We start from the raw sequence: 15,917 nt of genomic DNA, 5'->3' as shown, positions 1-15,917 counted from the left end.
TGAAGGTAAGCACTGCCAACCAAAGCAAATACGCCCTACTCTGGAACTCAGATTGAGCTAGGGGCAGCTTGGCTACCACAATAGTGGCAACACCCGGGTGGTTATGCACTCCGGTGTTTTGGCCTAGCGCCTATGCCTATTGTGCAAGTGACTTGCCGCACACATGCACAAGTCCAATGGAAAATTATGCACTGTATTTTGTGTGCATTCATTGTTGCATGGCAAGTTCGTATAGGTGTACAGAAATGGATATTGTACTCTGTAGTCGGCCTACTAGGCCTTGGCTCAGCCTATGACTATGTCATGTGATGAGAGATTCTTGATTAAATTGTATTTTTATGCTTCTCGATTATTCAAACAGATGTACTGTTCGGCAGCATTTATTGGTAATTTATTTGGATTTAAAAGAGAGAAATAAGGAAATATCGTCATGATCATCAACAGAGATTGTGTATTTCCCGGGGTGAATTTACCAATGTTTTACTTGTATTTATGAAATGTGATATGTGATAAGACAAATATGAAAGCAAAATAACAATACAAGATATAACAAAAGAAGCAAATATAAAACAGAATTGTCAAGTCTCATTTTTACCTGTTAGCCTACTCCTTTCTTGCATCACTGATTCCACATATCTTGGGGAGAATTCTAGTCTTTGATACTACGCTACCACTTGTATGTTTAGAAGGCTAGTCTTCTCCACCAGTCGTTTACATAAGTATTAGGGGCAAGCTCGGTCCCGTTACAACTGGTGGCAGCGGTGGGATAAATCAAAATTTAAAACAGATTTTGGCTCACGATTTATTATGGCAGCGACTGAAGATAGTGTTGATACTTCTCCAACCGATACCAGCTCAGAAATATTAGCTGGTGATGAATTTAATGATCATGAAAGTGATGAGTCAGTGAGAAGTAGGCCTAAACATTTTAGCAATGACACTCAGTCTGGAGTGAAAATAAAACCTCAAACTTACGATGGAACCACTTCCTGGTCAGACTATTTGATACAATTTGAACTTGTTGCTGAATGGAATAAATGGAATGATTATACCAAAGCCATTTGTTTAGCAACTAGTCTGAGAGGTGTTACTCAGAGTGTACTGGGATATTTGGATTCGACTGAACGGCATGATTACCACTCACTTGTGGCCTGTTTGAACCTGAGGTTTGGAACCGAAAATCAGGAAGAGCTATTCTGGGTGAAACTCAATAACAGAGTAAGGCACCCAAAAGAGTCATTGCCTGACCTAGCTCACAACATCAGGAAGTTAGTCAAGCTAGCTTTACCAACAATACCAAGTCCTTTCTCACAGGAGATAGCAAAGAAATACTTCATAAGTGCTATCAGAGAAAGCGAGTTGCGGTTAAACATCCTGCGTGCAAAACCTGCTACTTTTGATGATGCAATCAAGTTTGCAGTGGAAACAGAAGCTTTTTACAAAGCTGAAAAGTACAGAAAGCATCAATATGATGCATCTGTAGATGGTGCAGATGGAATTGCTGAAGGGCAATTTATAGACGTGGAAAAGAAGACTGGGCGATCATCCAGAAAGAACCGGAAGTCTCCCTCATCACAAATGCGAGCCAGGAGAAGGTTAGCTTTCTTAAAGATCCAGAAAAAGTTAACCAGGCCGCATGCTCCCTTAATTGGGAAAGACTGTGATGGTCTACCCTGCCAGATGGCATGCTCAAGCAGTTTCAAGAAGAAAGGGAGGAAGACACGGAAGTCTCCATCATCTAGAAGGCGAGCCAGGAGACGGTTAGCTACAAGGAGACAGTTAACTGGTCAGGACACTCCCTTGATCATGATAAATGGGGAAGACTGCCAACCAGCAGGTACCCCGAGTGATAATCAGACGGTATTAGTTGACCGTATAGGCGTAGGTGAATGGAATTCATCTGGTCAATACGCCGACACTCTGAGAAAGTTGTCATCTCAGATGAGTCTTTGGAAGAGGTCAGCTATGCTACTTGATGACGGTCATGATGGTATAGGCACACGATCAGGCCTATGCACCAACTCATTGGCACCAGGAGACTTGCCATCATCAGAATGAGTCTGGAAGAGTGACCGGTTATCATGCAGATATGCAATGATTGTCTGATTGTATATAATTTGTAAATACCTTTACGAGGAAGATTCAAGGAGACGAAAGCTATCGTGTTTATGGGATAATGATATGCGGAAAAGCCCTCGCCGTATAGTTATTGATCCTTGTGGTGTATATGAAGTCCGGAAAAGGGCTCACCGACGTCTTGCACTGCCTGCTCACAACTCCTTGCCGCTAAAATATGAAAGTACTGTTTTATGAAGTTGAAGTCAGGTATAGGCCTTGCCGACATCATCATCATATAAACGTGTTTTATAGCGGATTGTCTACTCGACATGTAGACCCTGTATATAAAAATTGTTTTCATTATTGTTATTATGTAATTATAATAACTCAACTTTGGGAGGGATAGCCTCCAATAAAAAGAACTTCATGAATGAAATTTTATTTCAGCCAAAACGTGATTAGAAGTTTGATATGACTTTACTGACTGCAGCGGTATTGTCATGCCAATCTTTTGACCAAGTTTTGTCTCTGTGAAATTCTTGTTCTTTTTAAAAAGAGCAATATTCTGGATTTCTTAATTTAGATAAAGTGAAAGACACCTCACTTTATTTCGACACAACTCTTCTTAATATCATTTGGAATGATGGACATGCATGGAGACATCACCATGAAAAAATGGACAGTGTTGACTGTCGGGCACTCATGTTGTTTTACATGAGATTTCATGCCTTAATTCTGAATTGAATGTCAGATTTTGCAGATTACGAAGACAGATGAAGAAAAACAAAATGGAGACGGAGATAGCTACAGTTAAATAACAGACATCGACTTGAAGCCTACAATAATGGTTGCTTCATTGAAGCCATTCGATCTGTAGGCCTACGTGCTATCTACTGAAGATAGCTAAGTTTCGTCGTACATACGGCATGTGCTCTTAAGAAGATTAACGAATGAAAATCAACTAGATCTCATCATGTGTTCTCTTACTGATACTGTTGAGGCATCACCACGGACTGGTTATGCAGATCTTATGATTTTGGAACTCTGGTTGGTGCGACGGTGACTCACTGATTGCAGTCATGACTCACTGATTGCAGTCATGATGTTTTCAGAGCAATGTCAGACTATGTAGGCCCATCGGCAACATGAAATCAAGTTTCGCTCTTGGGTGGATTACCAACTGAGAAAGTCTACAAGGACTTTTTAGAACTCAGGTGCAAGAGTGAATGGCAAAAGTGATATTTGACTAGTCAATGGTTATTCTTTACCAGGTCAAATGTTTTATTGGATGATGTATGGTTTCTTTACACCTTGCATAATTGATGTAAGGGCGGCGCAGTCAACATTTCCTCTCATGATCGACGGTGAACCAATCTGGCAGTTTCTCATGAGAGTTGCGAAAGAGGTATGATAATGTAGATTCTCAGATGTTGAAGACTGGAACTGAAGACAAGGTCCATCAGAAGAAAGGACGCTGAGGAATATAGAACTTTTAAAATATCTGAACTTAAATAAATTGATCATATGATGGCAAAAATGTAAAATGTTAAACTGATGTTTTGTGTAACTTGATGCAGAGACAGACTTCTGTAAATTCATTAGCTCGAAAGTCAAGATTAAAACTGGTATTGTTCATTTGAAAATGAAATTGATGGAAATGTGCACCAAGGTGAATTAAATGGTTCTCGTAAATTAATATTTTATTGGTGAAGAAGAGTATGCATAAAAACCAGGTGATAAATAATTTATGCCAGAGATGCTGTGAAATAATTGTATAAAACTTGTAAACCTAATAATATAATTTGCATGTGAAATAGAGTTGTATATAAAATGAAATTGTTTTTATAATGTATGTAGTTGTAAATCTGCCAAATAGCCAATTAATTTTGGAAAACTTTTTGAGGTCACGAGGTCACGACAATGTTATTGTCAGCCTGTCACCAAACAATGGTTGAGTGAATTTACCTATGTTACTGCTATAGTTTTGTGAAGGAAATGTTCTTTATTTTTTTTATTTTTTTTTATTGTAATTAAGTTAAATAATTATACATGTTACATTTCGGGACGAAATAGTCTCGAAGAGGGGGTAGTGAAACGGAGAGCCAAAATGCGATTTCAGATTTTTGGCCTGTTTTTAAGCTTACCTCCCGTGTAGCTCCGTGTGTTGTCAATGGCCAAATTTAGCTCTTGTCAAATTCACATTTAGAGAAAAGTCACGATGCTCACGTGTTCGTGGTAGTTTTTGATTGTTATTATGAATATAAAAATGATTGCATGGCTCTGCACAAGGTATATTTTTGTAAATATTTGGATTTGTTTACCTGCCGATCGTCTGTTGTTGTCGAGTGTTGAAAATACGGCAGAGAAAATTTGTCATGTCGTACGTGCGAAATTGGCCTCAAATTTCACGATTTCCGCTATTTTAGCTTATATTGTACAGTGATCTTATAATATTGTGTAAATAATTTTGTCAGGAGCAAAATAAGGTATTACATACCGTCCATGAGTAAATATTCAGGACAAAATTCAGGCTTTTCATGTGTTGTTTCAAAGAATTTTAGCTTTGTCATTTTGAAATTCCCCGGCCAGCAATCGTCTGGGAACGTAAGCAAGTTTTTCCTAAAAATTGTAAATTTCCTTAAAAACGACTTTTGTTGATCAAACTTTGGATTATTTATGATGTAATTGTTTAAGGATGTAGAATTTTAAGATAATTTTGAGTATTTTCACGTTTTATGGTCAAAAAGGGGGTCATCAGTTTGATTCCTGATTTAAAAACGCTAGCAGTTCTAGTTATTAAATTTCGTCATGTTCAAAATCTTTTCGAAAGTGAGCGCCTGACGCGGAGTGACTGCGCGATATCCATAGTAACGGAGCTTACGCTTTGAACGCAGCCGCCAAAAGGTTCCATGAACGCGTTCAGGAGAGTATAAAAGGCCGTGCACAACGCAAATTAATCAGATTGCTTGGTGGACAATTATAGTCCACCCAAACCTTCACTCAGTTTGAAGGTAAGCACTGCCAACCAAAGCAAATACGCCCTACTCTGGAGCTCAGATTGAGCTAGGGGCAGCTTGGCTACCACAATAGTGGCAACACCCGGGTGGTTATGCACTCCGGTGTTTTGGCCTAGCGCCTATGCCTATTGTGCAAGTGACTTGCCGCACACATGCACAAGTCCAATGGAAAATTATGCACTGTATTTTGTGTGCATTCATTGTTGCATGGCAAGTTCGTATAGGTGTACAGAAATGGATATTGTACTCTGTAGTCGGCCTACTAGGCCTTGGCCTAGCCTATGACTATGTCATGTGATGAGAGATTCTTGATTAAATTGTATTTTTATGCTTCTCGATTATTCAAACAGATGTACTGTTCGGCAGCATTTATTGGTAATTTATTTGGATTTAAAAGAGAGAAATAAGGAAATATCGTCATGATCATCAACAGAGATTGTGTAATTCCGGGGTGAATTTACCAATGTTTTACTTGTATTTATGAAATGTGATATGTGATAAGACAAATATGAAAGCAAAATAACAATACAAGATATAACAAAAGAAGCAAATATAAAACAGAATTGTCAAGTCTCATTTTTACCTGTTAGCCTACTCCTTTCTTGCATCACTGATTCCACATATCTTGGGTAGAATTCTAGTCTTTGATACTACGCTACCACTTGTATGTTTAGAAGGCTAGTCTTCTCCACCAGTCGTTTACATAAGTATTAGGGGCAAGCTCGGTCCCGTTACAATAGTAAACACTGTCGTATGGGCATAAAACTTGGTGGGTAGAGTCAAAATTTGGGAAAATCATTTAGTGGTCATCAGGAGTCAGTCACCTGAGGTCAAATTATAGTAAAAACTGTCGGATGGACATGAAACTTGAATCGTGCCCAGCCGAGAACCACCAAATACGCCCGGGCAAATACGGGTAAACGCCCAGTATATTGTATGCTGCAAAATTAATAAATTTATGAATGTAGACACAAAGTTGAAAGTCAGTGAAATATTTTAATAATGTTAAAAATACTGCACAATACTGTAGCAAATACAAATTCGCAAATAAATATATACACATGTTTAATATTAAAAACAGTAAACTCTACACTGTAAATACAAGTGTTTAGGGTTTCTGTAACACCGTTTTAATCACTGCAAGATGTTTAATTTATCATTTACACAGTAAAGGTATAGGACACCTAAACACCAAAGTAAACACATAAACACAAAGAGTAAACACATGAGAGTATTTAGATTCTAAACATTTCAACATGTTTACTTTCATAGTGTTTAGAAAGTAAATCCACATGTGTTTACTTTGTAAACATTTGGTGTGTTTACTTTCTAAATGCTATGAAAATAAACATGTTGAAATGCTCAATACTTTCATGTGTTTACTCTTTGTGTTTGTGTTTACTCTTTGTGTTTACTTTAGTGTTTAGGTGTCGTATACCTTTACTGTGTAAATAAAAATTTAAACACCTTGCAGTGTTTGAAAAGTGTTACAGAAACCCTAAACACTTGTATTTACAGTGTACTTCTCTTCAAATGCCTTCGTAACCGCCTTATAAAAATTATCATTCTTACAAATGATTGGTACCCACCAGTTTTCATATATCTGTAATGGATGAGCCTGACACATCAAAATTCAACATAAGATCCAAATAATTTGTAGATTAATTGTCAAACAAGTCATAAACTATTCATCCTGGACATTTCAAGAGTATCCAATTTTGTATTTGGAAGAGGCAGACTTTTCAATAAACATCAAAATTGATATGGGTAGCAATCATTTTGATATACCCTGTATATAGGTATTAGATTTGCTGAAGCATGCCGCAGTTCGGACACAAACCAAAAGGTCGATTAAGCCATAGGGCCCATATCTCTCTTTTTCGAGTAATGTCTCTTATCATAGAGTTGTTATATTCTTTTAGGAGTGGTTTTCATTCTTTCAAGAGTGATTTTCACTCTCTTTGGAAAGGGTTTCACTCTTTTGGAGAGTGAGTTTTTCACTTCTTTTGCATATAAAACGTAACTATGAACTAGTTTCGTCAAAATGCTGACCCCTCTCTCCTACCCATCTCTAATGAAATATGGGTCCCAATGTGGGTCCAATGAACATCAATTTTCATATCCCGGCTCCCTTCGCTACACTGATCTTTTGCATCTTTTGGTTTTCCCCTGAAGAGATACGGTGACACACAACACCAGTGGATTCGTTACCGGGATCGGTATATAATAATTTCATTCAAGTTTGATCTATCTATGGAATTCTAACATAGTCTTTTCATATAATGTCTCTATGCTTTTTTGTACCAGACTTCGTTGTGTCTGTTTACTGGTTTAAAAGGTGCATCATATCCTGCAGTGAAGTAGACACCTTCTTCGAATGAGCTGCTTGCTTGTTGGAGGGATGCTGCCAGAGCCTGGGCTTCTCTGCTGTAATCATCTTGATCGGCATAACCAGAAAATGATCTGTCAAGAAATAAGAAATTGATTAAAAAATGCAGTTAATATTGACGAATAATATAATATAGGCATGGCTATTATAATAAGGGTAATAATTATGAGCCCTGGTGGGACTATACGGGTAAAATTGGAGGGGAGAGGGCGTCAATTCGAAGTTGAACGCCAAGTGTCCACACAGGATGGTCCAAAGTTTATTTGGATGTGGAGGCATTTATGATTTGATCCCTAGTGACCTCTGGAGGTCACGAAAGGTCACATGGGAGTAAATATTTGAAAATGTTCCAATCTTGTCGACCGATACACCAAATTATTTGTCTAATCACAGATCACAAGGATTTCAAAAATGTATAGGCCTACAATTTGTTCTATATACGATCTATCGTTACAGAGTAATATTGTACAAGGGCACTGGCGGATTTAGAGGGGGGCGCATCCGGCGCGCGCCCCCTCTAATTTTTGCAGATCGGCGCCTGACTCTGTGTATTTTTGCAGAGCGGCGCCTGACTTTGTGTGGGCGCCGAACCACGGCGGCGGCGGTGGTGGCTCGGCGCCTCCTCTATTGAAAGTTCCTGGATCCGCCCCTGATTAGGGGTAATTTCATCTTGCTCCGATTTTGACAAAAATGTGGCACATTGCAGATTTACCGGGGTAGCTATCACGAAATAATAGTTTTGAATATCTACTGTGTTAACCTACTGAGATAGCTAAGGTTAAGAGTATATCAAATGCAATTGGCTGGCTATATGGCCCTGTTGATCGTTAACCTCGGTTGTTAACTTCCATTTCAAACAACAAGTAAAGAGTACATTTTAGATGGTAAGCCTATAGGCCTATAGTATACTATATTGTCAAAACAATTTGCCACCAATTTTGCCAAAATCAGAGAACCAACCAAGTGCTGTTTTGACCTGGTTTTGACTTAAAAATTAGGTTTTCTGTAACGAGGTCGTAGATAGCACAAACTATACATTTTTGAAATATTATCAGACGAATATTTTGGTGCATGTTTATCTGTCGAAAACATTGGACCGTTTTTTTTAAACTCCTGACCTCTAGGTCAGGGGTTATTTGTGACCTCTAGGGGTCATATCCAAAGTGCCTCCACATCTTTAGACGTAATCACAACTTGAACCGTGACCTTGAACTTCAGATGTGGACACTATATACAGTTTTTATCACATAGTGCATTAGTGCACAATAACAAATGACAGAAGAAAATGACAGCCCCCTAACATGATGCAGTCATGTCTACAGTAGAATTCATCTCGACCTTTGCAGGACTTAACCCCATTAAAAGCTATTAAACCAAGATAACACTCATTGAAACAGCTCAACTGATTAAATCGGATCTTCTCTGGCTGTGCACAAGTAGCCTACAAGTGTCTGTTTTCATGTGCGATATCGCAATAACGCTGGTATTCATAGCTTCAGTTGGGTAACCGATTATAAAGGAAACGAAAGGAAACAATGGTATGTGTGGCTTTGTTCACGAAATCAGACAATGGCGTGCTTTTTGTAAACCAGCATTCTTGAAAATGAGCAACATAATGATTGTTGACTTAACACGGTTTTAAAATAATTTCTTCATATTTTTGGTGTTATCTGTCGTTTACATGTCCTTCCTAAAACACAAAAGTACGACCCTCTCCAAACACCTAAATTAGCTAAAAATTTAGGACATGTTACAAAACTATATTGTCTAGAATTTTAGAAGAGTACTTTTAATATTGGCCGGTTATTTTTCACACAGCGACGTTAACTAGGCAATGTACTATTACCTATAACATTAACTAAAACACCAAAGTACGAATATTTCCAAACATCTAAATTAGCTAAAAATTTAGGACATGTTAAAAACTATATTTTCTAGAACTTTAGAAGAGTACTTTTAATATTGGCCGGTTATTTTTCACACAGCGACGTTAACTAGTCATATCCCCATAGTTTTAACGTAGGGCTATTTGTAGGGGTCACGCGTCAATGGGAAAGAGCACTGTGTATTGTGTATAGGAAAACGGACAGTAACTGCAGTATGAACAGAAAATATTAATTCACACCAGTTATATAATTACCGAGTGGCTTGCTATAACAGCCTAAGTATCAATTCTTAGGTGTCTGGACCTGCAATGCACTGCCTATCGCGTAACAAGCTTTAAAATAACGACTTATACGAGATTGCATAACCTCTGTGCTAAACACAGCCCGTGTCAAAATAATCTTGAATACATAACATTCATCTATTGTAGTGAACCACTCATTTGTACATAAAGCATCGAGACCCTGAGAATGTAATTACACAACGAATCATTTGATTGGTTATTGACGTGTCCTTGTTATATTAGGACAATTGTATTCGTGGAATTAATTGCATTCGATCTTATAACACCAAAAACATCAGTCAGGGTAGGTGTAGTACACGTGTCGTGAGCATAGCCGGGAATAGCTGCTAATTTTGTATCAGATATAGGCCTTAATGCTATAAAGGTAAGAGATGTATTTTGTGACATCTTACACTCTAAATTTCAAGGATTTAAAATAAATACCGCGTTCACAAAATAAAAGGCACACGTACACGTATACCCGTACCTTTAATCTTGAAGCTTTTATACATGCGAGCGAGCGATGTTATATGGATACTGAAACATGTAGGAGGAGAGAAGAGTTGAAAAGTAGTTGAAAAGGAAGCTTAAGATCGCGACCTACCTACCCTATTTTTTATGTTACGCCAATCAAACAATTTTTTAGGCCTAATTTGTCATAAAAATATTAACGTTTGTATTATAGGCCTAGTTGCGAATTCAAAAAAAAATGATATCAGAAGGATATTCCTCGTATTCAGAATGCAATTTCGTTTCCGATCACGGTGCTCTCAGCAAGATAAATATCATAATGTAAGATTGTAAATGTAAGTCTGTACTTTAGATTGAGTATCTCGAGCTAGCTCTCAGGCCCCACAAAAATACTGTGCAAACGACGTGGCTGTCCGAGTCCGTAAGGAGGGAAACTTGAAGAAAGAGGGGAAATTAGAGGAGAAAGGAAGAAGGAAGTTCGAAGACCCAAGTTAGCTGAATTGAAGCATAGACTTAATAATATAACCATGCTCACGATTGCAACTTCAAATATTGAACTCACCTAACGTAAACTTCATGTTCAGGAACCTCCTTGATGAATACATTTTCTGCACTTGGTGCTGGTGGACTGTCTTGGTGCTCAAATGGAATAAAGAAAGACACTGTCATCATGTCGCTGTTGTCTGTCACTTTCATAAGTACTGGGGCCGTCATGTCAATCTTTTGTCCTGTAAAAACCGAAAATGGGAAACACTTCAAATAGAGTCTGACATTTAAAATGATGTACATAATTATACTATAAGTAAATGAAACACAAAATTGAATTAAAGAAAACAAAGTGCACGTGACTGTCGTTCATTTAAGGGGTACTACACCCCTGTGGTAAATTTGTGACTATTTTTGCATTTTTCTCAAAAAAATAATAACACACTGCTAATCAAAATTATGTATATTATTGGGGCAAGGAATCCAATTACTACACTGAAATTTCAGTGACTCAAGACAAGCGGTTTAGTATATATGATAGGAGACGAGGTACATGCTAGCTGTACCTTATTTCTTATCATAAATAATAAACCACTTGTCTTGGGTCACTGAAATTTCAGTGTAGTAATTGGATTCCTTGCCCCAATAATATACATAACTTTTGTTACCACTGTGTTATTAGTTTTTGATAAAAACGCAAAAATAGGCACACATTTATCGAGGGGTGTAGTACCCCCTTAAGTCTAAAAAATTAATGCGATCGATCCTACTTAAAATCGACAAACAGTTCATTTTGCTTGATTTTGTCAAATAATTACCTGCTTCATTGTCTCCACTGATGTAGTTGAAAAGTCTGTTAAAGCCCTCCTTGAAGCCCTGGCGTTGCTCATGCCTGTCATTTCCGTGCTCACCCATTTTGCTGCCTCGTAATTTCGGAGCTCAAAATCCTGCAGAAAGGAATATGTATGAATTATAATGATGGAATTGGATCGCCCTTCATGTAATTATTTCGTGTAAGCTAATCCCAACCATAATCCAAAGGCTAATCCTACTCATAACCCTAATCATAACCCTAATCCTAACGCTACAATAACTCTAACCTTAACCCTAACCCTAATTTTGTGTAAACTTACATGAAGGAAAAATTGTCCATCCTTCATGTATAATAATATTATTTCGTGTAAGCTAATACTAATCCTAATCCTAACTGGAATTGGATGGGCGTTATAGGCGTAAATCCGGGGGATACATCTCCCAATTTTTTTTAATATAAGGGGGGATGGTCCATCAGTAAAATTACCACCCCCATGTTGACGTCTGTGGTTTCTGACCAAATTAACCTAATAAAATTTGGCCATTTTTAGCCTAAAAAGTGCAAATTTATGCGCTCTTCACGCGAATTTGTTCCACTTTTGCACCATGTTTCACCATTTTAGCCTCAAACATGGCATTTGTACCACAAACTTATTCTGTCGCCAAAAGGGGCTAGATTCACTAATACCTTTAAGGGGTACTACACCCCTCGATAAATTTGTGTTTATTTTTGCATTTTTCTCAAAAACTAATAACACAGTGGTAACAAAAGTTATGTATATGATAGGGGCAAGGAATCCAATTACTACACTGGAATATCAGTGACCCAAGACAAGCGGTTCGTTATTTTAATATAAGAAATAAGGTACCGCTAAGATGTACCTCATTTCCTATCATATATATATACTAAACCACATGTCTTGAGTCACTGAAACTTCAGTGTAGTAATTGAATTCCTTGCCCCAATAATATACATAACTTTTTGTTGCCAGTGTATTATTATTTTTTGAGAAAAATGCAAAAATAGTCACAGGGGTGTATAGTACCCCCTTAATAGATTTTATTTGCCTATAGGCTGTACCTCTCCCCCATCACATGGACGTTATCAGGCTAGTATAGCCTTCCAAAAAGTGCCTGAGACTATCGTGTAAAGTATTTTCTAAAATCATTTGCATTTTTCTGCCACTGAAATTTCTTGTCAAACGAAGCTGTGCCCGGTACCAACTATACATGAAAACACTTGTTTTGCAAGGGAAAACACCACCGAGTTGCACCCTAATAATAATAAAAACTTGGTTGCAATACGGTATACTTCAGCTTTCGCATTTATTGGTGTAAATATACTTTGACAACAATTAATTTATCAAATCAAATATCATTGATTATAAAAGGTTTCAATTTTGAAAAATAAAGTTTATATGCTATGAACGTGATGAAAGTATTGGACTGCGATCTGGGATTTAATATAGAGTTATATAGCTTTTTTTTTCTTTCATACGAATTAATAACAAAACCTTATAGACATGATAGATATAATTATAGATTCTTTTGAAAAATAAGCTTTCTTTTATAACGTCATGTAAAGCTAAGAACTTTTTTTTTAAATACGAGAAAAAACGGTGCCGTTTTTCATGAGTTTCAAAATCTCGACATATTTGAATTTTAGCCAAATAATTTAATTTTAAGCACATAGACCAAAATCTTACCTCTGTGGTCTCTACGACAGAAAACCTGGGGCACTCGCCTGACTCACAAAATGCTGGCGTATTTGACGTTCTTCCGCATGCTGACGTATATGTGATCCCCACAAGAAATACCAGGAGTGCCTTTAATAAAGCCATTATATGACGAAAATTGCTGCGAAAAGAGAAGATGAGAATTATATTTAGCAAAAATTCCAAATTTCATTTTCTTCAAGCAGTAAACAATTTTAAAAATCTTATACCCTTATAATCTTATACGAATCTTACGAGTTTTTTGTCTTCTACTAGCTTTTCAAGTAGGTTTGAGTATATTGCCAAGCGGCTTTTTTTTCCTATTTTTTTTTTTACAAATTACCGGTACATTTTTACCAATTTCATGATTTAAAGGACATTTCGTGATCCACAGCCTCATAATCCCCACTTTTCTCAAATAAATTTGAGATTTTTATACCACTGGAATTCCAGTGGAAACCTCCCAATGTTTATGTACCAAAAATGTCTTGCAGATTAATTCGTTTAGCAAAAAACAACAGTGGCCTATGGAGCAATGCAATACACATAATCATGCGTAACCATGGTATAAACTCGCAAACGCAAAGTCGGAATCAACTGAAATTTTGGGTAGGCCTATAGGTCTTTTTCGTGAATATTGAATACCTATACTGAAACTGAAAAATGTCATAAAAAGAGGCTGTTAGGATCATGAAATCCTCCTTTAATATAACTTTAGAAACCCGTGAAACCCGGACGCGCACAAACACCAGTCCCGACACCAGTACACCACCATCCCCCGCATGCACTCATCCCCACACACCCAATCCCCCACACACCCAGCATGCACTAAGTAACAGAACTGGATAAAAAAAACTTACCAAATTGCTATACGGAGTATGAAACTTGAAAGAAGACGTCTGTACTTGAGAGCAAATGAAACCGATGTAATTAAATCGACATATCGGACAAAGGCTTTATATAGAAAACTCTGATGTAAGGTGTGTTGACCCACGTTGGTGTGCATGTGCTTGAGCGCTGTCTCGTGTTTTTTAAATTATTTAAGCAACGCCAACAATACACCGCACGTGCTCTGTTATGAAAATTATTTACATAAGCCTACATTTAGGCCTATATGCTCGGGAACAGCGGGTACCGGGTGGGTTTCAAGTTTTGTTTGGTGCTTTACCGTGCTTAGGCCTATGCTTAAAAAGCCATGATGTTTGATGCTTACTGATTACGTAGGCCTATATTTTTTGTTTTGTTTTTTCACATCGGCAATTGAACACTAATCATTTACTTGTAGGCTTTTATATAGGCCTATTAAGGACGTTTACTCAACTTAAAAGGTATACAATTCTGCCACAGTGCCACCACCTCTAACAGGCCTACTGGATACTAGGTTAAAGTTCAACTTAATGTTCCTTGCTGGAAACGAAAAAGGTATGATACCGCGATATATATAGGCCTAGTTCAAATAATTCATTACCAAAATAAAGTTTTTCAGCAAGGTTGTTTTTTGTGTGCATAAAGTATCAGGAGCCTGGTCAAGGCAGTATAACGCGTGTTTCAGCGCGTGTTGCTCAAATATAACACTGTAAAAACAAGTGTTATAGTTTAATACTATTTGAGTAACACTTTTTAAACATTTAAACCGTTAATGTATTTTAATATTATTGTTAAACATTTATGTTAAAATATTAACAATTGTGTGTTAAAATATAAACACAAATATTAATAGTTGAACACATTAAGTTTAATGTGTTTAAAAAGTGTTACTCAAATAGTGTTAATCTATTAACACTTGTTTTTGGAGAGTGTTGTTAACGTGTTAAAGTGTTAAAGTGTTTAAAATGAACATCCTCATTTAATCATAAGTCTTAAAAGGGCATTTCGTGTTCAACAGCATCATCCCCCCTTTTTTTTCTCAAAAAAGTTTGAGATTTTTATACCAATGGAAACCTCGGGCTACATACCGGTAATGTTTATGTACGGGTACAAAATATTTTTTGCAGACTTAATTCATTTAGCAAAAAATATCGTGAAATTTGAATTACGTTCTGGTATACCAGAACGAAATTACAACACATTGTCTATGGAGCAGTGCACTTATCATTTTGGGAATAAGCTTTTTTCGTGGATATCTCCCGGGGGATATCTACTGAAAAATGTCATAAAAATGAACACTCAATAAAAAAAGTGTAAACTGAGTGTTAATATTTTAACACAAAATTGTTAATATTTTAACACAAATGTTAATATTTTAACACATTAACGGTTTTACGTGTTTAAAAAGTGTTACTAAAATAATCTTTGACACGTAATCGGTGTTATTTAGGTCGATATATTTGGCGACATAACCAAGATTTAAAAGTTTGACCATTTTTGGCCAAAATTTTCTAATGTTCTAAAATAGTGTCAGAATACTGTAGAAAACTAACGACACATAAATAAAAGTGTTTTTTAGGTTGAAATTCGCCCAAATAACGAAGTTCAAAAACATTAATAAAAAACCGTCTTGAATTACTCCAGTATGCCGTATTGGTCAGCTATAAACATGATAAATCACTGCGTGTTTTTTTTACATGATCGATGCAGAAAAACGATTAAAATTATATATGTAGGCCTAATTACGAATGTCTAATCTCTGATGTCTTTCAGGGCTGTCGAGTGCAGATCCGTCGGAACACGCTTTTCAATACGGAATAAATGCTAACCTCATCCAAGCAGCAAAGTTCATTGAACTTTGCTGCTTGGATGAGGTTAGCATTTATTTTAGTTCATTTCCCATTGAAAAAGCGTTATCCGACGGATCAGTCGAC

The 15,917-nt window shown here is 36.9% G+C and overlaps 2 protein-coding genes across 2 annotated transcripts in view; one reads left to right on the top strand and one right to left on the bottom strand.

Moving 5' to 3' along the window:
* LOC140137767 (2'-5'-oligoadenylate synthase-like protein 2) overlaps positions 1-15,917 on the top strand; it is a 64,593-nt gene that overhangs the window by 48,062 nt on the left and 614 nt on the right. The window lies entirely within an intron of this gene.
* On the bottom strand, positions 6,064-14,123 carry LOC140137768 (heme-binding protein 2-like). Its single transcript, XM_072159535.1, has 5 exons — positions 13,977-14,123; positions 13,108-13,258; positions 11,407-11,535; positions 10,665-10,830; positions 6,064-7,538 (listed from the first exon to the last, which is right to left on the bottom strand). The coding sequence occupies exons 3-5, from the start codon at positions 11,501-11,503 to the stop codon at positions 7,364-7,366; spliced, it is 438 nt and encodes a 145-aa protein (XP_072015636.1). The 5' UTR covers positions 11,504-11,535; positions 13,108-13,258; positions 13,977-14,123; the 3' UTR covers positions 6,064-7,363.

This window comes from Amphiura filiformis, chromosome 17 (assembly GCF_039555335.1).
Source record: "Amphiura filiformis chromosome 17, Afil_fr2py, whole genome shotgun sequence".
Taxonomy (NCBI): Eukaryota; Metazoa; Echinodermata; class Ophiuroidea; order Amphilepidida; family Amphiuridae; genus Amphiura; species Amphiura filiformis.
The sequence above is the reverse complement of the archived record's forward strand: the minus strand, read 5'-3'. Positions and strand labels throughout refer to the sequence as shown.